We start from the raw sequence: 27,800 nt of genomic DNA on the forward strand, positions 1-27,800 counted from the left end.
ACCAGGAGATTCTAGGGGTTGAACTTGGGACCTTCTGCATGCAAAGCAAATGCTCAACAACAGAAGTTGAGCAATACAGAGAATCTGCAAAATTGCATCTACTCTTTTGTAATTTGTAGCACTTTCAAGAGTTTGACTTAAGATATTGACTTGCGACTTCATGACCACCATTATTTGCCATTTCTGTAGTCCAGGGGTAGCTTAAACTTGGCGTCTGAAATTTCAGCGACAGCCTGTGCAATGCATTTAAACAACTCTCATCTCACACCTTTCATTGGACATCATAGTTGTGGGTGCCTCTGCAACGGTGCCCCAGAAGCTCCCTCCCCTAGATCTGCCTTTGCTAACGTGATTCTCTCCTGACTTTGTCGGGCTACAACTCCTATCAGCCCGTGAACACAGCTCACCCACCCTTCAATTCCATATTATAGATACACACACATATTTTACAAAGCAAATGCAATGTTACAGAGGGATTTGGGCATGTCATTAGGAAAGGTTCTGCTTATCCAATATTTGTGCTTCTGCTCAATCGGTTTCAGGTGCCTGCCATGGTTGCAGGTATTATTCATATTACAGCATGAGCAAGAAGTTCCATCGGCATACTGTGATGTTGGTGCTTTATCACTATTTGTTTCAGCGACATGCATAATGAAATCAAACTGCTGTGAAATAAACACATTTGTATTTACCCTAGCCATTCTTAATTTATTTGTCAAATTTTCCATTAAAGCAATGCTCCGTATCCTTTTGTAACAATAAGCTTTCATGGTCCCTGTAGTATCTTTCCCAGAATAGCTAAGTGGACAGTCAGGCTGACACTAGTCAGAGCTTTGCTTTGTAAGTGTATGTTGTTCCTGGAACAAAATAGTCAATAGTGCTGGGTTTCCCAAAGTGGTTGATACAGAACTCCTTTGGGGTTGACGGGACGGTGCAGGGAATGAATAAACTCTAGAAGTTAACAGAGGGCTGAAAAAAGCCTTAGGGTGGAAAAGAAGTTTATGAAGTTTAGTGCAAAAAAAATTAATTAGGAACTACATATGAGCCTCAGAAATAAAGAACATCATGGGCATGTGCAGAGCGCACTCATCTTGCCAGTGAGGAACCTCTGCATTTAATAAAATGATTCCACGCCGCAACAATATTCTCAGGCCATGCTGCTTTATTGCTTAACGTCCTGATTATTTTACATTTTATGATCCCAAGAAATGGCCATGGATGATTAAGAGGCGTTGATTATATATTGATTTCCCTTGACTTTATTTCATTGATATTCCTAAGAATTAGTGTTGAACTTGACCTCAACTTTACGAGCTCACCAAGGGCTCAATGAACTCTGAAGTTTTGGAAACCCTGGCCTAAAGCCATCCATGAGTGGTGCATCCTTTACTTTGTTCCTCAGTGAGTAGAATGGGGTGGCTAAAACTTCCAGTAGGTCCTGGCTGTTTTTTTTCCTGCTGGAACGTTTGAGAATTTCATATGCATAGCAATGAAAACCAGTGAGAACCCGCCTGTTTTAATCTAGTAGCAAAACATCACTGTGATTTACAGTCTCCTTTGCCGCATCCTATTAAGCTCAATGACATCCCAGAGTATTGAGGCAGAATTTAATTTTGCCTGCTTCAGATTTTTATAGGGGGCTATAAAAAAAGTTACGGTATGTATCGGTGTTGGTGCGATGGTCCCAGAAAAAGGCCAGCTCCTATATTTTGGTTCAGAGTTAATGGTTGTTTTCTAGGCTTTCTGAAGTTTGACGTTCTCAGGTCCTGCTGGAATTCAGTGAAGAGGTATGAGCTCAGAGTTAGAGGATGTGAGAGCATGGGGAAAGCCAGGATTGTACCTTTAGGAGTCTGGGCTTTTTAGCAGCTACGCAATGGACAGGAAGTTAGAACCCTAATACGTGGAACTGCCATATCCTCAGCTTCCCCAGACTAAGGAATGCTGAATTTTGTTAAAAGGAAAGCACAAAGAGCTTCTCAGAACAGTTGGCCCCCAGAAGCTTGCCCAGAGGGAATGTGGCCCTTTTAATGAAAAAGTTTCCTTTCTCAGCAGTGGCTGGTGCTCACTAGGACTTGTAGGGCAGAAGATAGAGAGCCCAATAATAGGAGGAGTCAGCCAATGACAGGCATAACCAATGGATTCTTGTTGTGTCCCCATCAGAGGCACCAGCTTCTCCAGAGGATCAGGGAGGCACCACAGCATCCTCTGAATATTGAGGGGACCCAACCCCCTGGAAAAAAAGTATTTGGGGGACCAAAACTGCCTCGGCCCCTAGGAGTTGGCACCTATGGTCCCCATCCTTCTCCCTGCTGAATTCTATAAGGGCAACACTGAGACTCTGGAGAAGGAAGCTGACAAGCAGAGACATCCCCTAGCATGGCTGAGAGCATCTGGTTGGCCAGACAGAAAACATTATGCTGGGTGCTGATCTGTGGACTGATCCAGCAGGCCTCTTCTTACATTCTTGCATACAGATGATGTGCTCTCTCCCCCCCCCCACTAAAAACATCACTTATAGTCCCTCTGTTAAGTTCTGGCACTGTCGCAGCAAAGAAATTTGCCCAGATCTGCACAGTCTGTTAAAAAGCAGCCAGTTGATGTGATGGATGGATCTCTTTGCCCTGCCAAGCTGTAAACTGAGCCGATTCCACACCTGATGGCTTTAAATGAAGTGCTGGACGTTCATTTAAACACAATGAAAACAAATGAGGACGTGCATGTCTCCTTTTAAAGTCAAATTTGATTTGATTTACAGTCTCCTTGGCTGTATTCCTTTCAGTCGAATTTTGTATTGCTTGAGAACGAGAGAGCAGGCAGGTAAGGTGGAGACTTGGTCAGGCTAGAGGGGCAGAGAGGAGTTGTTCTCCCTCTTTCATACAGCTAGAACCTGGGGCCATCGAATGAGTTGACTGGTGAGAGGTTCAGAACAAACAAAGTGATATCCTACTTCATTTGGGTCAGTATCAAGGATAAGCAACAGCAGGTGCCTGCCGAGTGCCTGCACGTTTAGAACAACCCATTATGAACCCAACTACCAATGGGGCTCCAACCACTATCAAGACTCACCCGCGCCGCCCCTTCCTCTTTGCAGACATATTTACCCAAGCAGCAGTGCTTGTTGCCCAGTTGGCAGCAACATTTATTGCAGAGCCAATAACTGAGTCAGCATAGCTCAAGGAATCAAACATGGTGGCTACCAGAGTTTGGAGGGCAAAGTTCTGACGCAAACAGCTTCCCCTACTGATGGAGGCGCCCTGCACAATTTAGAACCTTGCATCATCACGACTCTTAATGAAGCGGGGAGCTTCCCTGCTTTAGAACTTCACCCTTAGGTAGATGGATAGAGATATTATATTGCAAATATATCATTGGTCACTTCGAGAATTTACTTGAAATATGTCAGGTAACTAACTAACTAACTAACTAACTAACAAATAACTCACAGCTGATGATGCGATCGAGCCAGCAGTAAATCGCACTAAGCAAGTGATGTTAACTCTTTATTAGCAAAAGCAGAATCTGCACAGGAGTGCCAGGCCTAATAAGCACAGCAACTCATTTCTGGTAGCTCTTGCTGGGACTGAAGGTCCCTGCCTCCCCACAGCTGCCTAAGTACCCTCTTCTCCAGGGTTTTCCCCAAGCAATCTGAGACTGCGCCTGCACAATGCTAGTTTCTCCTCTGCCCTTTTCATACCTCTTCTGGTTCTGGGAGGCAAGTGGGGAAGGGAGCTTGTCGCAGCAGGAGAGGAAGACACCCTGGCTTCTTCACTAGCCAGACTCATTGCTTCCTCTTGGCCTCCCTCCTCTCCTGTTTCAGCTTCTGCCTCTGATTCTGGACTTCTCTCTGCCACAGACTTTCCCCGCTCACTAAGCCCTGTTATCTCTTCAGCTTCCAACACCTCCTCCTTAGTCTTCTCCCTCTGACCACTCATCATCATCCCACTACCAATCCCCAGGCTCTGAGCTTTCTTCCTTTATGGATTCCCCAACTGGTTCCTCCCACCATTCCTTTGCATTCAACCTTTCCGTGATATCTGGCTGGATCCTAATTAAGGCTAAAACATCTTTTCAGCAAGCCTAAGCAGGCCTGAGGCTTGGTGTCCACCCATTTTTTTCAAGATATATACCCAATGTGTCAAAGGAGAAGCAGACCCTGCCCTAAGGGCCACCGTCTATGCATCCATCACCACCAATGTCTGTACAATCAGTGTGGTCCGAAAAGAGTGCCTCTCATCAGAAAGCAATGTGAGGGTGTTTAGGGAGGCAGGAGAGGATATATTGTTTAATAATATCCTTCCTAACTTGCATTAGCAAGTTCTATAACTTAGCAGAGTTCTAAACATTCCCCCTTTTAAATTACACAGCAGTTAGCTTGTTGCTGGCTCATCTGAGTCTTACTACTTAAGATTCCTGGTAAGATCCCTTCTAATCCCTCTTAAAAAGAATAGACATGAGAATCTGATTAAACTTAATATAAAAAGTAGTTTACTCACAGATTCATTCAGGTTCACAGATAGAGCCCTGAAGGCAGGCTTAGGTTACACAACTATATATCTACATGAACTGTCCCATAAGGGAATTAGTCACTTCTCCTAACACACAGGAACACAAAATGGAGGAGGAGGAGGAGGAGGAGGAGGAGGAGGAGGAGGAGGAGGAGGAGGAGGAGGAGGAGGAGGAGGAGGAGGAGGAGGAGGAGAAGAAGGAGGAGGAGGAGGAGGAGGAGGAGGAGGAGGAGGAGGAGGAGGAGGAGGAGGAGGAGGAGGAGGAGGAGGAGGAGGAGGAGGAGGAGGAGGAGGAACATCTGCTCCTCTGCTCAGAATAGGTCACACCGTCTTCATGTCACATGCAGTGGAAGTTTGTCCCAGCTCAGGAGGAAACAGGAAGTTTTCTCCTGAGTGGTACAAAACATCCCCTAACATGTCCTCTGGAGGAATGTTGTACTTGACTAAGTTTCACATCCCACAAGCAATACACATGTAGGCTCTCTGGCCAGCCCATCATGAGGTGATGTGAAGTACCTGCTTCAGGCGATGGAAGTGCAAGAGGCAGCACTCTGCCTACCCCCCAACTTCTTTTGCTGGTAAGAGGGAGGCCTTCTGGCACACGGCATTGCTGCTCATCTTCTGCACCCGTGGGTGGAGCAGCTGAGCAACAACGCTTTGAGGAGTGTCCCGGCTCGCTCTGAATTTGGCAAAAGCTGGGGCCCGGTTGGCTCCCACCCCAGGGGGAAGCCAAGGGGCAATGCTTGAAGGATTTAATGGCGTCTCTCAAATGTCACTAGGATTCCCTTACAACCCTGGACATAGGATCTCAAACAGTAGCTAGAATGGGCTGGAAAGGAAATCTGCTGTTACTAATACAATATTAAAATCCTGTCACAGAAGCCTTTTCCTACTTAAGCCTACTCTTAAGTTTCAAGTTCTGCTTTTTAAACAGATTTGCCCGGCTGCACATTCATAATAGTTGTAAAAAGAAGGGAAAAAAAGAGAATCCAGGTGTTATACTTTCAATAGGGAAGTCATATAAATTCAGTGGATTTCAACCTGAGAGAGGTAGCTGCTTCCCCACAAAAAAAAAATGCTGCGTTGCACACATAAGAATTTCACTGAATATTTTCCTCCCAATTGGATTTTTGTATCCAATTTCCTTTCTCGCTAACTCACAGAAAATGGTTAGCAGGAGGGGAGAGGCATCAGTATGTATTGTGATTATATTGTATGCTTATTCTTTAATTGTCATTCTTTGTTAACTTCTTTACTGCCCTGTTATCAAGCAAGGTTAGCAAATACAGCATTTCAAATAGAATAGAACAAGTTATTTGCAACACATCAACAACATAAAAAAGGATATTCTTCTCCCTTTTAAAATAAAAAACTACCAATGAAGAGACTGGTGAGATGGAGATGGCAATGATGTAAACAGTCTCTCTGCACCACTTGCATTGGTTTTTGTGGGCAGCTGGGCTTGTAAAATGGGATTCTCATTTTTGTGCAATCCTGAAATAGGGCTTGGAGGCCCATTATTTGGGAGAGTGTTGCAGCTTCTAGTTTCACCTCAATCCTAAAAGCATTACCCATGAACATTTACTGGTTATTCACAGTGTGCTTTCCTATGCATGCCTACTCAGAAGTAAGCCACATTTTACATAAACTAAACCGTTCAGTATTCCATTGTTACATTGATCAAAACTTATTTACACTGTCGAATTTATCTTAATGCTGCCAACATTTTCAAGTGTACACAATTTCCCCCCATATATTCAATAAGCATTTTCCAATCTTCTTTAAACATATGTTCTTCTTGTTCTCTTATTCTATATGTTAGGTCCACAAGCCGCGCATATTCCATCAGTTTAAGTTGCCATTCTTCTTTAGTTGGGACCTAACTTGTTTTCCATTTTCAGGCTAACAAAACACAGGCTGCAGTAGTGGCGTTCATAAATAACCTTTTTTGACACCTGGGAATTTCCGTCTGAATTATCCCCAACAAAAAAAAGACTCTGGTTTTTTGGGGAAAGTACTTTTAAACATTTTTTTTCCCAATTCATTATGGATTATGTCCCAATACTCTTTTACCCTTTCACAGGTCCACCACATATGAAAGAACTTTCCCTCGACCTCATTGCATCTCCAGCATTTATCTGATTCAGTCTTATACATCTTAGCAAGCCTAGGTAAAGGTAAAGGGACCCCTGACTATTAGGTCCAGTCATGGACGACTCTGGGGTTGTGGCACTCATCTCGCTTTATTGGCCGAGCAGCGCACAGAAACGCCATTTACATGCTTCCAAACAGCTAGGTTAGCAGGAGCAGGGACCGAGCAATGGGAGCTCATCCCGTCGTGGGGATTCAAACCACCAACCTTATGATCGGCAAGCCCTAGGCTCTGTGGTTTAGACCACAGCGCCACCCATGTCCCTTCATAGCAAGCCTACTTGGAGTTAAATACCACCTGTAAATAATTTTCAAGTAGTTCCCCTTCAAAGAATAACATGCTGTAAACTTCAAATCGCTTTTCCAAAGGTTTTCCCAGAGATTAAAATCTATATTATGTCCTATTGCCCAGTGTGTCACAGAGGCTTTGACAAGCTCGTCTTTTGTTTCCCTGACCGGGATTCATTTCCAGTTCATCATCAAAGTCTCATATATTTGCATGTACACGTAAGGCACCCGTGGCCCAAATCTAGGACTTCTTGCATTAGCAAAGAATTGGAACAGGATTGGTCACAAGGGTCCTCGTCTAGTGCCACTGGCAGTAGGATCAAGGAAGTGTGTCAGCGGTTAACTTGTCTGGTGAGATCCCGCAGAACTGGAGGTGGCAACCCTATCCAGGAGACCTCATACCAATGACAAACTTAGTTGGTCTCTAAGGTACTACTGGAAGGAATTTGTTTTGTTTTGTTCCCCCCCCACATCATTAGAGTTAGTTCACGGTATCTGACCATTAAAATACAAACCCATTCCTGCTATAGTCTTCTGTGTAAGCTCCGCAGCACAAAGCACAACAGTATTAAATGTCTGTGCAGATGGGGTGTTAATTGGTGACTGAATGATCAGTAAACAGAGACGTGTGCAGAGAGCTAGATGGGATCTTGTGGAAATTGGTGCTGGCTTCCATCCAAAACTAAATCATTCCACTAAAACAACTTCAGCAGCAGGATTTGGGGGGGGACTGAACGATGACTGTGCTTGCTATTCAAATAAGGAAGAATGTTTCAAGTGTTGAAGCTTCCTTCTGAAACCATTTCCAGTTATAGGCAGTTGTACTTTACCCCCATATTACCCTCAGTGAAATTAGCCGCCTATTTATTAACAACTTTTCTCTGGCTCGCAGCCAAAAAACTCTTGTTATGAATGTGGAGGGGAAGGTTAGAACAACTAAAACACAATGTTTAAAACAACTTACAATTCCGGAAATAAGTTGGAGCCTAAAGAGATACAGTGGTACCTCTGTGTTAAGAACTTAATTCATTCCAGAGGTCTGTTCTTAACCTGAGGTACCACTTTAGCTAATGGGGCCTCCCGCTGCTGCCGTGCCGCCAGCACGCGATTTCGGTTCTCATCCTCAGGTAAAGTTCTTAACCCGAGGTACTACTTCCCGGGTTAGTGGAGTCTGTAACCTGAAGCGTTTGTAACCCAAGGTACCACTGTACACCTCAAGTGTCAAAAGCCAGGGTAAAGAGGTGTCTTCAGAAACCACTTAAAGATAGTGATAGTTGTGGGATGTGTCAGTCAACTCCAACATTCCAAGAAGGACCAAGTGTCATCTCTGAGTCCGTTTGTTTGGACCGTTGAACAGTTGAGCTGCTGCTGCTGATAGATGCTATGAAGGAGTTGTTAAGACTCACTAATATGCAACATATAGCTTATTTTATAACCTAAGTATGAATCTGACAGTTTTATTATAACACAGATTCATGTGTGTTGTTTTTAAGAGGGATGAAAGGGATTTGCAACTGAGAAAGACTCTAACGAGTCAGCAAGCCGTTTTGCTGCTGTGCAGACCTCAGTAAGGAAACGTTTGACTCTGCAACTAAACTAAAGTATATTATAAACGTTCCTACAATAGTCACTGGCACCCACAGTGTGCTCAGTTTTTTTCTGTATTGTTCCTGGTGCAACATGTTTTGAAGGGTTGAATCAGACGTCAGTGAGTCTGAATCTGAATCTGTTGAATCAGACGTCAGTGAGACAAAAGACATGAGTTTTTTCACCAAGGATGGCCTTTCAGTTGCTCCTTGTCATGTTGACTGGTTCTGATGGGAGTTGCAACTCAAGTCTATTGAAGGACCACTGGTTACTCATGTGTTCCCAAGTGAGCAAGATTCAAACGGTCAGTAGGGGTTAAATCCCGCTGTTTCAGCTGTGCTTGCCAGTTCCCAGCAGGGGAACTAGCACGTGCAGTTAAAGCAGAATCAAACCGGACCTGCCACCCACCAGCTGATATTGGAATGGCATCAGCTGATTGGCAGGTGGACATGGATTTTTGAAAATGTCCTTGCAGGCCACATTTGACCTCCGGGCATTTGACCCCTGGGCAGGCCAGGACTGGCCCATGGCTAGGAGGGTCCCCAACCCTGACGTACTGTAGATCAATGCACTTGTTTCAGTTGGACGCTGCATAACAGCTGTTAAGATGTCTGTCTGCTGCACTTTCCATTCTCAGCAGCTGGAAATATTTATATTTAATACGTTGCAGACTAGTGCCTCTTTTATATTCCAGGATTCAGCTAAAGCTCAATGTTGACATTTAAATTCCAATAAAAATGTAAGCATGTGTTTTGACTTGATGTGGCAGGCCCATTTATTTCATATTTTGTTTATATGTATTAAAAATGGCTGGTGATGACCGAGAAATTAATGAATAAGTGAAAAATTGAGCCAACCCAAAATATTGAATTTCTTCCAGGAAAACTATCAGAAGTAATATTATTATGTCGTGCATATTAAGGGAAATGTTTTATCTTGCTGCAGTTCAGCAGCTTTGGGTGTATGGGTCTTGACATTCTGTAAGTATTTCAGTTGTTAAACTACAAATGCACCTGCTTATAAATAGCAAACAAATGTGCACTTTCAGAATTTGAAAACCCTCATGAAGGTCACTTAAGAAAATCAATAGAGTGCTGTGAAGCAGCATTAAAATTTAAAACATACTGTCTTCTGTTCAAATATGTTATTGGTTATTCTGAGTCAGTATATATGGGGGTAGGAGGTGGGGAGAAGACTTCATAGTCTCTTTGACCGCCTTCACCTCCCCACAAGCAAATCCTTTCCTGTCATGACATTCTGTTTCCATTTGTCTCCCAATTTTAAGACTCCATCCCTCAAACTCTAAATTCCCCATCCCTCTGCAGTACACAACTCTTCATCTCAGAAGTTCCCGGACTTTCCCTGCTCTCTCTCCCCCCCTACATACTTTGGCATCCTCCTCCTCAGCTACCAAGCTTCCTTCAAAAAAGTGTAGGCCAGGGAGCACCAGTAACTTCTATGGCACCCATAATAGTTCTCAGCAGACATGCCCTCAACAAGCCCACAAAGCCCAGGAACCTGTGCTTCCTGCTCAGTTCCTGTCGGCATTGGCTTGGCCTTGCCTACACTGAGCCACCCCTTTAAACTTGCTAATTTTTCACTGGTTGCAGCCGAAAGCTTCTCTGCAAGCAAATGTGGTGTTGTGCCAGGCCTTGACAGCAGCCATTTTGTCACTGCCAACCACTGCATGGATGTGCCAACTGACCCATGAAACTTCATCTAGTGCCACTTCTCACCTTGTACTGCCAGTGAAGCGTGAAAGGGCTTTACCTCACCATACCTCAACATTTGGGGGGCCCTGCACCCACTTAGCCCCACTCCTACGTCCTCTTCCCACACAAATTACTTGCTTCTCCACAAATAGCAACTGCACAGATTTTAATACCTTTTTTTTATTACCAGCACCTTGCTCCTTAGCAATTTAGATATGCCTAAACCAGGCATGTCCCAATTCCAGCCTGGGGGCCTAGTCTGTTACAGGAGCGTCCTCAGGCCCGGCTCTAGGGGTAGTCTCGGTGGTGGGGGGTGCCAGAGCGATCTCCGCGCCACGGCGCCCGACCTCCTTGAGACGGCCCTGAGCATCCTACACATGAGTAGGACCTTGGCAAAGACACATGCCCGACTGGCATGTTCTCTCCCTCCTGGTTGATCGTTCGGGAGCTTCAAAAGCTTTCTTCAGCCTGAACATCACAGCGACTGATGCCAAAAAGCATTAGCACGCTTAGGGATCCGCAGAGTCTTCGCAGTTTGCGTAACAGACCTCAGCAACTCAGCATTTGGCTAATCCATTTTATTTACTGATACATATAAACACACACGGAGCACTGCAACATGGCTCCCTCTCTCTCTAGCATCATACAGCAAAGAGAGAGAGAAACAAAGGATAATAGTCTCACTTCATGGAAGACAGTAACACAAACACCCTGTCTCCGTCACTTCCAACTCTGTGGAGTGAAAAACATACGCCGTCATGTGATAGACAACAATCCCATGACTGCAGACACTGGGAATGAATCTTCAACATAATCCGGCCCACCGGTTGATTTAATCCAGCCCCTGTGGCAGTTTATTTCCTGGGTTAAAATCCTTTAAAAAGCTGAACAACTTCAATCCTAAAAAAAGGTCAACCACTTTCGTCAGCTCTTACGCATGTTCACTTCATCAAATCTGGCCCTCTTTGAAAATAGTTTGGACACCCCTCGTAAGCATTCTGGTGACATCATTTGTCTTAGAAAAGCTTGGAAGAACCTAAAGATATGAAGGAAGGCAATGCACTATGATTATAATATCAGTAAAACATGGCATATGAGTCAAGACTGATAGGGTTGGGTTTGATTAGCTTGAAGAGGGAAACCTGTAACAGCCTTCAAAATGCAAGGACCCTTGTCTATCCTGACTGTAGTGTGTCCATTGGTTTTACCATAAGATGTATTTCTCCTTGATTGTAAAGATGTCTCCAAGGCCACCACATATCACTCAGGCACAAGCCAGGCAACTCCAGTGCAGCCTTGAGCAAAGGGAAGATTCTCCAACTCTGGGCTAGGTTCTCTTCCTTTCTCCTATCTTACTTCAGAGGCCTATTCAGAATTGAGGCAGCAACAGGAACACAAACAACTTTCTCTGAAGCTACACATCACTAGATATGGTCCACCATCCTTTCCCAAGGTAGGAACAGACTGAAGCGTCCTCCGAGGGTTCTGTGAAATTTGTTCTAGAAGACTGAGCTGTTTTTTTACCTTCTTTGATGAAGGGCTTGGTATAATTAAAATGTAAATAGTTTGCACCAACTGAAGTCGGTTTAATAAAATATAATTTTCTTGACCATCAGTACATTATGTTTTTTCTCTTCCTACCAAATAAAATACTTTGCTCTTGTGTCAGAGCAGATACAGTCAAGATGATCCATGTGTGAACATTTCTGACTAAAGACGAAACAGGAAATACTTAATATTTGCAAGCATTCCTTACCTGCAATTTTATCCATTCATTCTCTTTTTTCTTTTTAATCTATTTATTAATTTTCCAATTAAAACACAATTATATCACACCTATTATTTCAAATTATACCAATACATATCAATTAAACCGAATGTTATGCCAAATCATTAAAAAAAAAATTGAGTTCCCATGCTTCAAAATTTGGGGATTCCTGACAACTGTCCACACTGCCGTCTTTATTCTAATGTCCAAATCGTCACTCAAAGTCTGTGATAATCCCGATCTTTTCCCTCCAGTCCCTCTAGATGTTTTCTTTCTTTCATTCAATTTTTTCCCCAGCTGCTGAGATAAGCATCAAACGAGATTTCACATATATTCATTCTCCTGTGTGAATTTTAACCAGTCCGGCCCCCCCATAAGTCACTCTTCATCTGGAGTGCCTCTCCTGCTGCGTCCATTCATTCTCAGAACAGCTGTGAAACTGCCACCAGAGCAACAGCAAAAAGAGCACCAGACTAACATAGCGGTTACTTTTGATTCTAACTTTTATTGATGACCCTAAAATATGCCTCAGAATAATTAAATACTGCCCCATGGCATTAAAAATACACACAAATGTATCAAAATATTTGTATTCCGAAGATTATGTACATATCATACACTTTACAGTCATTTATGTAAACAGGAATCTCTTTTCTCCATGTGTGATAAATCTTTTTTTGTAACATTTAGGAAACCTCAAATCCTCACCCACACACAAAGTCCTATGAAATGTTAAGAGTACCCCACTCTTAAATATATATATATATAGGAAATAGTTCAAAGCATCTACAAAAGCAAAATTATTAATCAGGTTAGTACAAAAATGAATTATATTACATTCATATAAAAAAGTTAAAATAGTAGCCTATGGGTCATATGCAATTTCTTAAAAGATGGGAGGAAGTGTTGGAGCCAGCCCAAGACCTTTCACTTCCAAAATGTGAAGGGTAAAATGGTGCCTCTATTCCAATCCATGTGTAGAAGCTAACTGGCCTGACAGATTAATCTTACTTCCAACACTAGCCGCTGGACATCATCTTCTGCCACATCTCTGGGTGGCAGGTTAGCTCAAGGGGCAAAGGGCAGGTCATGTGGCACACACAATTCTGTCCTCCAATACCTTTTCCCATTCCCTGCTCACTAGTATCCCTAGGAACAGAAGCGCATGAAGGATGGGGTGTGTGCAGTATAATCATGGATATAAGTTCTGCAACTCAGCTACGATCTTAAAAGCCCATGATCACAGAACATGTCACGTGTCCCTCAGACAAACCAGCAGTCACACATTGTATTGCCTGCAGAAATCACAGCTATGCACTACACCAGCATCACCGAGGTAGGTCCTAATTTCTGGCTAGGCCATTGTGAACTGTTGCCCGTTAACCTGGCCCATGCCCATGATGCTAACCGTACAAGATTGCAGGTGGGTAGGCAGAAGGAAGCAGGTGAGTCATTCTCTTGGCCCATGTGTCACTGTTAAAATTGTAGGAGCAACAATAATATTAGTGGGAGAATAAGAAGCAACAGAGTTGGTGGTCCAGTTATTCAGGTACTGTAGGGCTAGTATGTCACGGGTATCAATTCCCAGTTTCTGACATTTAACAATGAGGACTTGATTTTTAACCCTTTTGAAGCCAACGTACCACCATGCCACCATGCCAGGAAAGAACCGCCCATTTTATTTCTGCCAGGTAAAGCCTTTCCGCTTGCCTGGAAAGCAGCACATCGTTAGGGAGGTGAGGAATAAGAAACTTGTAACCAGTCAAATGTACCACATTTTGTACCACACACCTTTCTAACATAAAATAGAGCTACTGATCCAAGGATCAACAGATCAACATACCACCCAATTACTCCTTTTTTCACATTCTTTTCATTCTTCTGTCAAACATAATACTAAATTTCATTTGAGATAAGAGGAGACCATCATCTCCACCCACTTATGATAGGAAAGGTCTGGTTTCAAATCTCATGTTAGCCATACATTCGTATATGCCTTAATAATATCCAGTCTTTTACACCGGCTAAGCAACCAGAGGGGGAGGAGGAGGAGGAGGGGGAGGAGGAGCAGGAGCAGGAGCAGGAGCAGGAGGAGGTGAGGAGTTGTTTGGACTTGATATCCCACCTTTCACTCCCCTTAAGGAGTCTCAAAGGGGCTAACAATCTCCTTTCCCTTCCTCTCCCACAACAAACACTCTGTGAGGCTGAGAGACTTCAGAGAAAAGTGACTAGCCCAAGGTCACCCAGCAGCTGCATGTGGAGGAGAGGGGAAGTGAACCCGGTTCACCAGATTATGAGTCCACCACTCTTAACCACTACACCACGCTGGCTCTCTGGCAAGCCACCAGTCTCCAGCACCTTCCCTTCTTATGGATTTATTTGACATCCTGCCCTCCTTACTGACATCATGACTAAGTTTTAAGCCAACAGTGGAAGCCCTGAGAAGGGGAGCTTTTATGCACAAGAGGAGAATGGCTTCAATGACCCCCTGGGTAGCCTCCAGCCAGCTGTATTCTTTAAACATTAGGATACATACATTTGGAAATATGGGGACACTATTGCTGGTTTACCTTACAAGGGTTGTGGTAAGGATTACTGAGATAATATATGTGAAATACTCCTTGAGCCCTTAAGAAAGGCACTTTACGGTCTACAAACAAAAACAAATCCCACACAACTTTTTGAGAGGTACGCAATGTTAAAGAAGAAGAAATTGTGACTGTGACTTCAAAACGTGTGTAAAGGTAAAGGGACCCCTGACCATTAGGTCCAGTCGTGACCAACTGGGGTTGCGGCGCTCATCTCGCGTTATTGGCTGAGGGTCATGTGGCCAGCATGACTAAGTCGCTTCTGGCGAACCAGAGCAGCACACAGAAACGCCGTTTACCTTCCCGCTGTAGTGATACCTATTTATCTACTTGCGCTTTGACATGCTTTCAAACTGCTAGGTTGGCAGGAGCTGGGACAGAGCAACAGGAGCTCACCCCATCGTGGGGATTCAAACTGCCGACCTGCAATCCCTAGGCTCTGTGGTTTAACCCACAGCGCCACCTGCGTCCCAAAACGTGTGTATCATATGGTAAATAAACCAAATTGGGGGATCTATATCTATCTTCTTTTGATCTAGAAGGGATTTGAGTGGTGGTAGAGTCATACCCCAAATATGTTTACTCAGAAGTAAGTTTCCTTGTTTTCCTTGGGGCTTATTCTCAGATTGCAGCCTCTAAGATAGGGCAATAAGGCGATGGACAGATCTATCTCCACCACACATGACAACAATGTTGGGCTCAGATGTACAATGGTCAAGTCTACATGCACATAATATTTAAAGCGGTAAGAAGAAACCCTTTGATCCATCTATACTTTATGGCCTGTGGTGACACACTTGCATGGGTTAGGTACTGCATATATATGGATAAGACCAAATGTCTGCATTGAGCTAATCCAATCAATTACACCTCTCTAGGAGGGAGAGCAACAAGAGGGTGGGAAAGACCCACAACATCAGTCCCACCCAGTGTGTATGAGTGTCACAGAGGTGCTCGAATGTGCTGTCCCGTAGATAGCTGGATGTAAAATCCAGTATCTCACAGAGATATGGGTGCAACCCTGCAGCCGGCCGTTTCTCAAACTCGAAGAGATTAGGCACTAATGTTCAGTCTCCCCTAACCCCCAGAAATACACCTGAAAGCTAAAGGCTGGTCACAGTTTGGACAATGCCAAACAGATTTAAGTTGAAGCTGATCCTCAAACTTCTAGAAAAGAAACAGTATAAAAATAAAGAGGAAAAATAAGGGGGCAGCCACCTCATCTATTTGTTTTTGTCACATAAAATCTTGTAGAAAAGGAATGCTAACCTAAAATATTGCATTTGTATAAAACCACAAAGACTTCTAAGAGAAATTTTTTTAAATTATGTATACATATAAAAAGGCCTTCTCTAGCAACTAAAATTTTTCTTCTTTTGTTTCCAAGCAGATGCCATTTTGCAGCTCAACCTAGAATCACATTTCCCCTCGTCTATGAGCCTTTGCTGCTACAGCGCCACCTTCCTCTTCTTCCTCCTCTTCCTCCTCTTCCTCCTCATAGTTCTCATCACGGCCTTCTTTACGATTATTTTCCTCTTGGACTTCTTGCTCTTGATCTGCGCCTTCACTCATTTTTTCTTCAGCCTGGCAGCATGAGAAAATAATAACCCCAGAACAAAGATAACAAAAGAGAAAACTATTCAGCTTTTTGGGAAACAGGTATTTGATGATAAAACTCTGCAGCATCTGCTATGGCGAAATATTTCTTAACACCCACACCCACACCAGAGTCATAGCACAGAACAAAACAGCATTATTGTGCTACTGCAGGCTGTTGAAATTCTATGATTACTAAAGCCTTGAACCGAACTATCTTCTGCTGGGAGAGATCAAGCATAAAGTTGTGACAAACAGCTGGAGCAACATATTGTGCTCTTTTAAGACTCCCTTCAGCCGTATTGCTATAAATTCTTCTAAAAAGAATACCAATAATTACATTTGAGGTTTGGGCCAATTAACCTGTCCAACATTGTCAACTGATCACATATTGTTTGACAAAGGTCAAATAGTCCAGGGAAACAAGAATGCCCTGGTGTTCTTTCCACTGCATCACGGAGGCCATTCAATAGCAACTGCAAGAGCGCAAGCTGTTTGCTCCTCAGCCTGGAGTAGTCAGGGTCTAGGGCTGCGTACAAACAACCTGCTTGCAGCACAAAACATGTTGCTTTTCCTCAATCCAGAATCAACCGTGCTCATCCTCAAAATGCTGCTAGATTGATTCCAGATCCTGCTGTCCACAAAGTTGGGTGTGATTACTTGATATGCCTTTTGAAAACCCTCCTCTTCTCTTGACTAGCTGACCTATGCCTTCTCCTCCCTGCACATGCCCCAGGTGAATGGAGAAGGAAGTGGGGACTGCAATCTTGGCATATGCTTACCCACACTGCCACTGGGCAGGTGAATGCACACCCACCCACCCACCCACCCATGTTTTCAAATGAACACACTGTGGGGTAATGCGGAATTAACCCGTGATGAGCTTTCCTTTCTGGAATGAAACCAGTTTGTCCTTTTTCTTATTTTATACGTAGCCCAGTAGTGTTATGCAGACATCTCTGACCTGAATATTCAAGAAGAGTTTGGATTTGATATCCAGCTTTATCACTACCCGAAGGAGTCTCAAAGCGGCTAACATTCTCCTTTCCCTTCCTCCTCCACAACAAACACTCTGTGAGGTGAGTGGGGCTGAGAGACTTCAGAGAAGTGTGACTAGCCCAAGGTCACCCAGCAGCTGCATGTGGAGGAACGGAGAAGCGAACCCGGTTCCCCAGATTACGAGTCTACCGCTCTTAACCACTACACCACACTGGCTGGAAACACACAAAACCTCCCTTAACCACCCATTTTATCGAGCATCCCCCATCTACGCAGTGTGCCTACATTTTCATCATTTTCGCCGTATGGCTCCTCGCCGTTGTGATTCAGCTCCCTCTTCTTCTCCTCGGTCAGATCTCCCTGGGCCTGAAAAGAGACACATATGCCCAGTTGGAGGGGAAGTAACAACCCATTTGAAGCCACCTGAAGTTTTGTGTGGCCATTCATTAATTACATTTATATCCTGCCCCTCCCCCACCCTCTCTCTCTCTCAAGAGAACAAGTGGTTTTTATACACAAACAATTCAGTCCAACATGGCTACACAACCTCTTTGGATAATTAGTTTAATTACCCTCCTCATTTAATCCCCACAACAACAACAACCCTGTAAGGTAGGTTAGACTGCTGGGAGGCAGTGACGAGCCCAAGGTCACCCAATGAGTTTCATGGTTGAGTGGGGATTTGAACCCTCGTCTCCCAGGTCCCAGTCCAGCACTCTAACCACTACGTCACCCTGAAGACATGCCTTTGCAATGCGTAGTAGAGGAAAGCAAACATTCATTAACTACATATACATACAGGAGGGTTCAAAGTGCCTTGACCTGCAGAAAAATTGGGATTTTCTCCTCCTATCTCCTAGAATATGCTTTGGTTCATTTCCCAGCTGCAAAAACTTATGGCAATTGTACTCAATATATTCCATTTTCTTACTCCCATATCCTACAGGGAAGGGCTGCAGGTGAGTGTACAGCAAATCTCTTTCTTTTAAACCGTTTTTAATATGGTATTTTTTATTTTTAAAAATGCTGTAACCAGCCTTGGGACCGTATGGTGAAGAACGGGTAAGGAATTTAAATAGTAATAATACAGATATATGCTGACAATTAAGAGAGCTGTTGCTTTGGTTCTTGTCGATGTTACCGTACTTTACCGTGTATAACACGTCCCCATGTATAAGACGCCCTCTATTTTTGGGGACTCAAATTTAAGAAAATGGGGGGGATATGGCACAAAGTTGTTCAGCTTTTGCGGGGGAGGGGGATTACCCAGGGCTGCTGAGCTTTCTTTAGGGGGTATTGACGAAAATAGCCTCCCGTTTGTCCCATTGCCAGCAGAAGCTGCCAATCGCCTGACCAACTGCCACAGCATCAGCCAATCAACACCACCCATTGACGCAGCAACCAATAACACACACAACAGCCACTGACAGCAACCAATCAATCGCCCACCCTATGCACTACCCATGTATAAGACGACCCCCACTTTTTAGCATGAATTTTTTAAAAATAAAAAACATAGTCTTATACATGGAAAAGTACAGTACTTATCACATTTTTAGCACATTCTTCCTCCAAAGCAGGTCCCCTCAGGTTCCTTACCTCTTCTTCTCCCTCTTCCTGGTACTGCTCATCCACATTGTCTTCTTGCTGATCAGGGTTACCCACCATCTGCAGACAAACACATTCCATAGCTAATACCTCTAATATCACTGAAAACCATGCATTGACTTACTTATTTAAAATCAAACCCAGGAGAGGCGTAACTACAAAAAAAAAAGGATGCAACATGGCAAGGGTTTGATTTCCAATGCTCACCTTTCACCAAGGGATCTGCGCAGGTATAGTTTTGTTTCGTCTTATAGCAGCAATTAAGGTGCCTCTACCGGAGTTTATAGTTAAGAAACCAACCATAGTTAAAAGCTAGTCACAGTTCTGTTACAACCAGGGCTTAGTCACCCTGGGCTCTCTTTGGGGAGGAAGAGCATGGTATAAATCTAACAAATTAAAATAGATTTGTGTAAAATAAACCCGATATTTCTACATTAGCATGCACTCAAAGCAGCTTATGCATTTTGTAATCAGTGAGCAAAGTGACAAACAATAGATGTGATAATGGAATACTGAATAGTATAAAGGTAAAGGTAAAGGGACCCCTCACCATTAGGTCCAGTCATAACCGACTCTGGGGTTGCGGTGCTCATCTCGCGTTATTGGCCAAGGGACCCAGCATGCAGCTTCCAGGTCATGTGGCCAGGATGACAAAGCCGCTTCTGGCGAACCAGAGCAGCACACGGAAATGCCGTTTACCTTCCCGCTGTAGCGGTACCTATTTATCTACTTGCACTTTGACATGCTTTCGAACTGCTAGGTTGGCAGGAGCTGGGACCGAGCAACAGAAGCTCACCCCGTCGCGGGGATTCGAACCGCCGACCTTCTGATCGGCAAGCCCTAGGCTCTATGGTTTAGACCACAGCGCCACCCGCATCCCAGGATCATGAAAGGAAGGTGTAAATAAATGAAACAAATCAGCTGCGGCAAACTTCACATGTGGTCATTTTAGGAAATTCTCCCTGATCCAGTTGGAAGGAAGGTGTGGCAGAATGCAAAGCAGAGCAAGCCCATGGAAGTCTAATGCCATGGGAAACCCAAGGTCTGAATATCCATGCGTTGCAATGCATTGTGTGTGAGGTGAAATGCCTATTTGCAATGGCTATTTCATACATACAGGACATCCCTTGAAGCTGCAGCCTTTGTTTGAAATAGGGCCTCCACTTGATAGCTATGGCCTTTTGTATACTGACCACTAAATGTTCTTCCATTTCAGGGTTCTCTTGTTTTGGGTTATTCGGCTTCAGTTGCTTATTCTCATCAGGCAGGTTCTCTTCCCTCTCCTGCTCTGCTTCCTCAAACTCATCTTCTCCTTGATTGTTGGGATCATCAGCTGGGTTGACATCATCCCCGGCTGCCTTCTGCATTCCGAGAGAATTTCAATAAAGAATAAAACGCATTTCACTACAACGTCGCCTTAGGTCCATATCCAACACACCACTCAGATCTGCTTTAGATTTTCAAGAGCAGGCAAAATTACAATCTATGGGTTGTACTCAATGAAGCCTTATCATAGCTGTCAAGTTTTCCCTTTTCTCGCGAGGAAGCCTATTCAGCAAAAGGGAATTTCCCTTAAAAAGAGGGAGAACTTGACAGCTATGAGCCCTATTCAGAGTAGACTCACTGAAATTTAGTCATTCCCATTAACATCAGCGGGTCTACTCTGAGTAGCAGTGGTACTAGATACCACCTTACATTTCTGATTTTTTTAAAAATGTATTTATTGAATTTATATACCGCCCTATACATGGGGGTCTCAGAGCCATTCACCACAAGGAGACATATACCCAGATGCGAATCTCCAGTGGCTGCAAAGTCTGGTGGGCACCCAGCCAACTCTCAGCTGTTGAACTGAGTGTATGAGATGGCAGCTTAGAGGCCTTCACCCAAAGGCCGCAGGATCAGGGTTAGACTTATTGATCCTTACAGTAGCCCTGTGAAGTAGGTCAAACCAGGAGAGAAAGTGACTTGCCCTAGTAGGTTTAATAAAGACTTACAAGTTAGTACACCCAGGGTAATTCTTTACAGCATCCACTCCCAGTCAAGGGGCACTGCTATAAGAGGAGCAAGTAGGCAGGTGCTCACTGTGTTAAAACTGACAGGGCCATGCTGATCTGAGCACATCTCTTCCTACTCCAAAGCTTGATCCATCAAGTCTGTGTAGCATAGCAGCGAAGATGTTGAACTGCAAACCAAGAACCCCCTGGAGCCAATATCACCCCTGCCATGAACTTAAGAAACTGCCTTATAAACAAGCCACCCTCTCTCACCTCAACCTTTGCTATGTGGAGAGAATAATTGCCTGTCTTGCCAAGATCAGCTGGCTTTATTGCTGTGTGTGTGTGTGTGTGTGTGTGTGTGTGTGTGTGTGTGTGTGAGAGAGAGAGAGAGAGAGAGAGAGAGAGAGAGAGAGAGAGAGTTACTTGACTGCAGTCTAAATTGAGCTATTAAATGGCTTTTGTTTTAAATTTGTTGCAAATCACATTGAAGTGGCATTTGCTCAGAAAGGCAGGATATAAAACCTACGATAAAGGCATATATAAGTAAAACAAAATATGAAACACTTTGCAGACATGGCAGTGCTATATAAATGCTGGCTGTTATTATTCGTACTTCCTCCCTAACCCTTCCTTCCTTGAATTCTGAAGAAACTGATTTACTATTTCAAGATACGGCAAGATTCTTGGCCTGCTTTTTGTTCTCTGATGTTACCACACCCCATTTATTTATTTGTTGTTTTGCTTTTAACACAGGACCACCAGCCTCAGAGCCAGCTGATGAGGAGGGCTCAGCAATGGGCTCCTGGCCACCATCGTAGTTTTCCCAAAATGCAATGCTCCAAACATTCTGTGGAACTGTTGTTTTTCTTTTTTTAAAAAAATGGCTGCCACAAAATACCTGGGAAAACTTAAAATGGTGGCCCCAGTCAGTGTCACCGACAATCCAAGGCAGTACCTCCAGGCCAAATAAGCCTTGCTTCTGCCTCTGTTACAAGAAGAAGCACCTCCAGCATGGTGCCTGACACACAATTAATGACTTAACTAGCTTCCTGTCTATTGCTGTCTGTTATAAAACTGCCCCAAAATGCAATTTTAAAATATCAATGTATGCTATTCCCACTCACCGGTTCTTCATTCTGCTCACTCTCTGCTCGGTGGTCCAGTTCATGATCCTGTTGTCCGTTTGCATTATTGTGGTCTTCTTCCTCCGCTTCACCTGGGTGCTGGTTCTGCCGATCGTAATCTGATCAAAGTCAATTCAGATCATTCATTCAGCCCTCCTTCCATTCAGAAAGACCGCATAAGCGGAACACCGTATTTGTAAGCCACGAAAGAAACAGCTTCCATGTGCAATTCAAGACGTATGAAAGTTGGATAATGTGGACAGAGAAAATTTCGGCACAAGAAGATAGAGATGAATGAGCCCCATGAAATCCAGAAATAAGCCAAGCTGGGCTTTACCTGCTTTAAATATGGCCAACCCATTGATTGCATTTTCAATTACACACGTCTTATTTTAAAGGCAGCGTTAAAGACAAGAGTTGGGGAGAACATCACTTACTTTCTTCTTCTTCCTGGGCACCTTCTTGTTCTCCTTGCACAATATCCTGATCCAGGTTGTCGTAATGGGATTGGTGGCTGGAGAAACATTATACGAAGGGGTTAATTCGGATTCGCAAGGGGATTTTTATTGTTGTTAAAACAGGGGTGGAGAACCTATCGCCCTCCAGAGGTTACTGGACTACAACTCCCATCAGCCCCTGCCAAGCATGGCCAGGGATGATGGGCAATGAGGGTTCAGCAACAGCTCAGGGGCACACATCCTTGTGAGAAAAGATGGAAGACCAATGCTTGCCCATTTGTTTATTTGTTGGGGTTTGGAGCCAGCTAGGCACCTCTTTGTATTGGTGTACAGAGAGTGTTGGTGAGGAAGGCAGCCTTCCCCCATTGTGGGTTGCACCTCCAACTTTACATGTGTTGCCACAGCAACGCAATGCACCCATGTGGAAGGAAGTACAGGGCCATTGCTAGCTGCACTGTGAGTGTGAGATGGCAAGAGAGGGTGCTCTTTCATGAGTGGGAAGAATAACCCAACCCAGGACACCAAGTGAGTGCGCTCCCCTAGAACACACACACACACACACACACACACACACACACACACATACACACCTGTTCCCAGAATCCTCTGCAATGCGCAGGGTTTCCATGAGGGAAACTGTGATAATGGATGCAGACTGGAGAGATGCATGTACGCAAAACCTCTCACTTTGAATGGCTGGAATGTTGTTCACTGTACAAATGCTAAGAGTCACACCCGCTATTCCACCTACTAGGCCTGCCCACCACTGGCACGTGACCCCCCCCCCCCCGTAAGGCTTCCCTTGAGAGAATGTGGCCCTGAGTCCGGAAAAAGGTCCCTTGCTTTAAGGCAATATAATGCAGAAAGGATTCCTGACAGCAGACACTTGAAAAGCCAGTTTGTAGGCGCCCATGGTGAACGCCGTTTTCTAAATGCTTGCTGTCAGGACATGGTGCAAGTCAGGGAATGGCCCGCATCTTTATCCTGCTCTCGTATCTAGCAGCTGTGGAGAGGTGGGTCGGCCTGCACCTCCCCACAGGTAGCATATCAGCAGCCTGACCCCCACAAAGGCAGCGTGGCCCTGAGCTCCAAGCAGGGGTTTGAAGAAAGTACCAGAAGGTTCCAGAAGGTTCCGGAAATTCTAGTCACTTTCAAAGTCTGAGGCAACCTGAGCTGACCTCCTTTCTCAGAGGTTGACAGGAGCCAAAAGTGTGTTTTAGAAAGATAACCTTAGGCGGTGTTTAAATTGCTCTTCGCCCTGCTCTGCCTGCCTGCGCAGTGTCAGCTCTCGCTGCTGAAGCTGCTGCTGCCGTAGCAAGTGCTCTTGTAGCCTCCCCTGGTGCAGAGACTCCTGGTGTTCTCTGAGGCGATTGGCCTCCTCCGCTCGCTGGGCGGCCAGCCGCTGTTGTTCCAGCTGCTCCTCGTAGGCAGATTTGTATCGGGTTATCGTCTTCACCGTTGGTGGTTCCTGGGCGAAGACAAATAGCTTAAAGTAAAGACCTAAGTAAGAAAAGGCTTAAGTACGGAAAATAAAGGCAGAATGAACTGCAAGAGCCGTAGCTCAGTGGCAGAGCATAGGCTTTGAATGCAGAAGGCTTGGGGTTCAATCCCCATCACCTCCACTTAAAAGAAACATGTAGCACAGGGGGCAGAAAAAAACTTGTTGCAAGAGCCTGGAAGCCACTGCTAGTCACTGCTGGGCTATACAGACTGTGGATCTGGTGCCAAATAAGGCCGCTTCCCGAGTTCTAACATCTTGCTAAGTACACCAGCTCCTGAACTGAAAGAACCTGTTCCACACTTAGAATCACAAAGTTGTAGAGTTGGAAGGGACCCCAACGGTCATCCAGTCCAACCCCCTGCAATGCAGGAATCTCAATTAAGGCATCCATGACAGATAGCCATCCTACCTCTGCTTAAAAACCTCCAAGGAAGGAGAGCCCGTCCCTTTATGGGTCGTCGCGAGGATTAAGAAAAGGGAAATGGGATTAACCCCTCCCTGTTTTGGCCAGGACCCTCCTTTATCAATGAGATCAAAGCATTTCAAGCGTTCCACCACCGCTCCTTCCCCAAATCCCAGAATCCCTTACTTCCATAGATGATAGGACCTAAAATAATGGAGGGAAATGACAGGTGGATGCCCAGACAGAAAGAGGAAAGAGGGCTTGAAAGAAAACCTCTCTCTCTCTCTCTCTCTCTCTCTCTCTCTCTCTCTCACACACACACACACACACACACACACACACACACACACATATACAAGGGATGCTTTTAGCCAGGAAACCCTCTAAAGTTGGGCAGGAGCCCCAGGGGAAATACATTTCACGTAACGATTTGAGCATCAGCCAAGACTCTGGGCTGAGGGACACTCGTGAGTTCTAATGAAGCTTGAAATACAGGATGACTTTGTTAGTCAGATAAACACCAACAAGGTCCTGGGCTGAAACCAAAGGAACAAGCAGATTTTTGCACCCCTGAGACGTGACCCAGAAGGCAGAGCCATCTCTCCGAGATTCTATTTACAGCTCTACACAAAACATTACCTGTATGCACTGTACCCTTGAGACGCTCAGTTCCTTGAGGCAGGTTGCTTGCAGAATTAAAATGGCCTGTCAAAATATTAGGGCACATCTGGATGCAAGGAAGAGCGCTCTGGACTCAAAGGCAAATGGCAAGAACAGATTCTGCCATCAAACGCAAATATACTGCCTGCAGATTGCATACAACTTGTAAAGGGCTCTTTTATTATATCGCTGCTTTTATTTTTAATGATGTTTCCAGCTGGGCTAAAAGCCTTAACAAATTTAATTGACTGGAAGGGACACAGGAAGTTGCCTTATAGAGAGCCAGACCAATGGTCCACCTGGTTCAATACTGTTGACATTACTGTCTTCAGCTGGTGCATTAGGACCTGCTAGTGGGTCACGACCTGATCCCAGGTGGGTCACAACAAGAGCACTGCTACCATGCAGACATATTGTAAAAAGTTGAGAAATGGGTCCCCCAAATGCATGTTTGGGGTAATAATAATATTATAATAATTTATTATTTATACCCCGCCCACCTGGCTGGGTTTCCCCAGCCACTATGGGCGGCTTCCATCCGAATATTAAAAACAATACAGCATCAAACATTAAAAACTTCCCTAAACAGGGCCGCCTTCAGTTGTCTTCTAAAAGTAAAATAGTTGCTTATTGCCTTGACATCTGCTGAGAGGGCGTTCCACAGGGCGGGTTGCCACTACCGAGAAGGCCCTCTGTCTGCTTCCCTGTAACCTCACTTCTCGCAATGAGGGAACCGCCAGAAGGCCCTCGGCGCTGGATCTCAGTGTCTGGGCTGAATTATGGGGGTGGAGACGCTCCTTCAGGTATACAGGACCAAGGCCGTTTAAAAGTGCACCCTGGGTCTGAAATGTTTGAAGATACCTTGGTAGCAGATCTCCTAGGTTTCTGACAACGGTCACCCCTCTGGTGATGCCAGGAATTGAACCTGAGACCTTCTGCATGCAAAACATGTTCTCTACCACTGAGCTATGGCCCCCCTCCCAGTGAGAGAGTCACTGCAGTGTGCCCTATAGTGCATATGTATGTATGTGTATGTATGTATGTATGCATGCACACACTCATATAATACTCATATGATTCCTGGGCCAGGAAGCAACACAACGCTGGAAAGAAAAGAGTGTCCGATCTGCTTCAATGACATAACCAGGCCCAGGATCCCTTCTGGCTCCTGCCCACGATTCCTGTTGCCTACACCACTTATGGCATGCAGGATGCTTGCCCACGAACTAAAGCTGAATAAATGTTCCGGCTTCTGCCTCTGCCAGTAATGTAGCTGGATTTCAAATCAAGCACCAGCTTAAGGTGACAGTCTAAACAAGGTGGAGGATGATGAGAACAAACAGGGTGAGGTTCCTGCTATTTAAGCACCATTTAAAAATGTGTTTCAAAAAAAGGAATTTAAAAGGTGTAGAAATTCGCTCTGGCTTCCAGTGCCCCGGGGTGATGAATGTGATTTTTTTTTTGAAAGGTTAATAGAGAGATCGTGCAACAAACACACCCCTCCTCGCTTGCAAATTTTAGAAATGGGAAGACAACTAGTGTTACCAACTGCATCTGTCACACAGCACATCACATTCTGTAATATATAGCATGCACTGCATTTCAAGGTGGCACGATTCCCTTTCCAAAGTGTGGCCAGGGCTGCGCACATCCAATTAATCAACAGGGTGACAGCGACAGCATCACACTGGCAGGCTCCATCCCTTGCCCTTTGCAAATTGCAGCACACCCTTCGGGTCATGGTATGTGCCTCCGTTCTGAAAGGGCTTGTTTGTGACTGGCACAGCAAAACCAGCTAAATTGTTTCGAGCCCTCTCTCCCTGCTGCTTGAATTGCAATTCCAAACCGACTTACTGGGCAATGAGTCCCGATAGATTTAATAGGGTTTATTTGCTAGCTGGTGTGTTGAACAAAAATCATGACAGTGCTCTTATTTATGTGTCTATTACACCAACAGCTCACCTCTGAATGATGGTGTTCGTGCAGGGTGTTGGCTTCTTCCTCTTCAGCCTGCCCTTTCTCCTTCCATTCATGCCCCAAGTTGCCTTGGTCAAGATCCTCTGTCAAGCGTTCAGGCTGCCCAGCTTGCTCCATCTCTTCCTCCTCGAGTTCCTTCTTGTGCTCCTCTGCAACCTGTTCCACATGTTGCTCCTCGTCTTCTCCCGCCTCTTGCTTCTGCTGAATATTGAGCTCCCGCGGCGGGTGACCTTCATTGGCTTTTCTTTCAGGATGAAACGGCTCCGCTCTGCCTTCTCTTCCTTCCAAGTGGATTCCTCTGTTGGCTTCTTCTCCCCCCAGTGGCTGATCACCATTTAGCGTTATCTGAAACAGTGCAGAATATTAAACTTCAAATGGCCTGTTTCAAAGACTGTCCTGCTTATTTTTTATTTTTTAATATAGAGAGACTTCTAGCCCATCCCTCCAAATGCTAATGAACCATTCAGGGCAGCTTGCAACAATTAAAAAAACTGCAATGTCATGAAACACAACTAAAATACATTAGCACACAATAAAGCAGGCATAGGCAAACTCCGGCCCTGCAGATGTTTTGGACTACAGTTCCCATCATCCCCAGCTAACAGGACCAGTGGTCAGGGATGATGGGAATTGTAGTCCCAAACATCCGGAGGGCCGGAGTTTGCCTATGCCTGCAATAAAGCAAGAGATTAAAACGTACAACAAAGGCAAGGAGCACAGAGGAAACATGAGCTTTAAAGCGGATACTTAGCAGTGTAGAATAAAATCATAGAATCGGAAGGGACCCTGAGGGTCATCCAGTCCAACCCCTTGCAATGCAGGTATCTCAACTGAAGCATCTTTATTTCTCAAATGTGATAGGCTAAGAATGGGGG

General features: G+C 44.7%; 1 protein-coding gene across 3 annotated transcripts in view; it reads right to left on the minus strand.

The window, feature by feature from the left end:
• Positions 1–12,496: 12,496 nt before the first annotated feature.
• GOLIM4 (golgi integral membrane protein 4) overlaps positions 12,497–27,800 on the minus strand; it is a 56,166-nt gene continuing 40,862 nt past the window's right edge. For 2 of the 3 annotated variants that reach the window (XM_060274399.2, XM_060274401.2), the window contains 8 exons: positions 26,911–27,270; positions 23,614–23,852; positions 22,364–22,440; positions 21,927–22,045; positions 19,996–20,163; positions 18,794–18,862; positions 17,480–17,560; positions 12,497–16,183 (listed from right to left, as the gene is read on the minus strand). In XM_060274399.2, the coding sequence (XP_060130382.1) occupies positions 16,016–16,183; positions 17,480–17,560; positions 18,794–18,862; positions 19,996–20,163; positions 21,927–22,045; positions 22,364–22,440; positions 23,614–23,852; positions 26,911–27,270 (1,281 nt within the window). In that variant the 3' untranslated portion in view covers positions 12,497–16,015. The remainder of the gene's footprint in view (positions 16,184–17,479; positions 17,561–18,793; positions 18,863–19,995; positions 20,164–21,926; positions 22,046–22,363; positions 22,441–23,613; positions 23,853–26,910; positions 27,271–27,800) is intronic. The other variant, XM_060274400.2, reaches the window with a different exon arrangement.

The sequence above is a fragment of the Zootoca vivipara genome, chromosome 5 (assembly GCF_965207765.1).
Source record: "Zootoca vivipara chromosome 5, rZooViv2.hap1.1, whole genome shotgun sequence".
Lineage (NCBI taxonomy): Eukaryota > Metazoa > Chordata > Lepidosauria > Squamata > Lacertidae > Zootoca > Zootoca vivipara.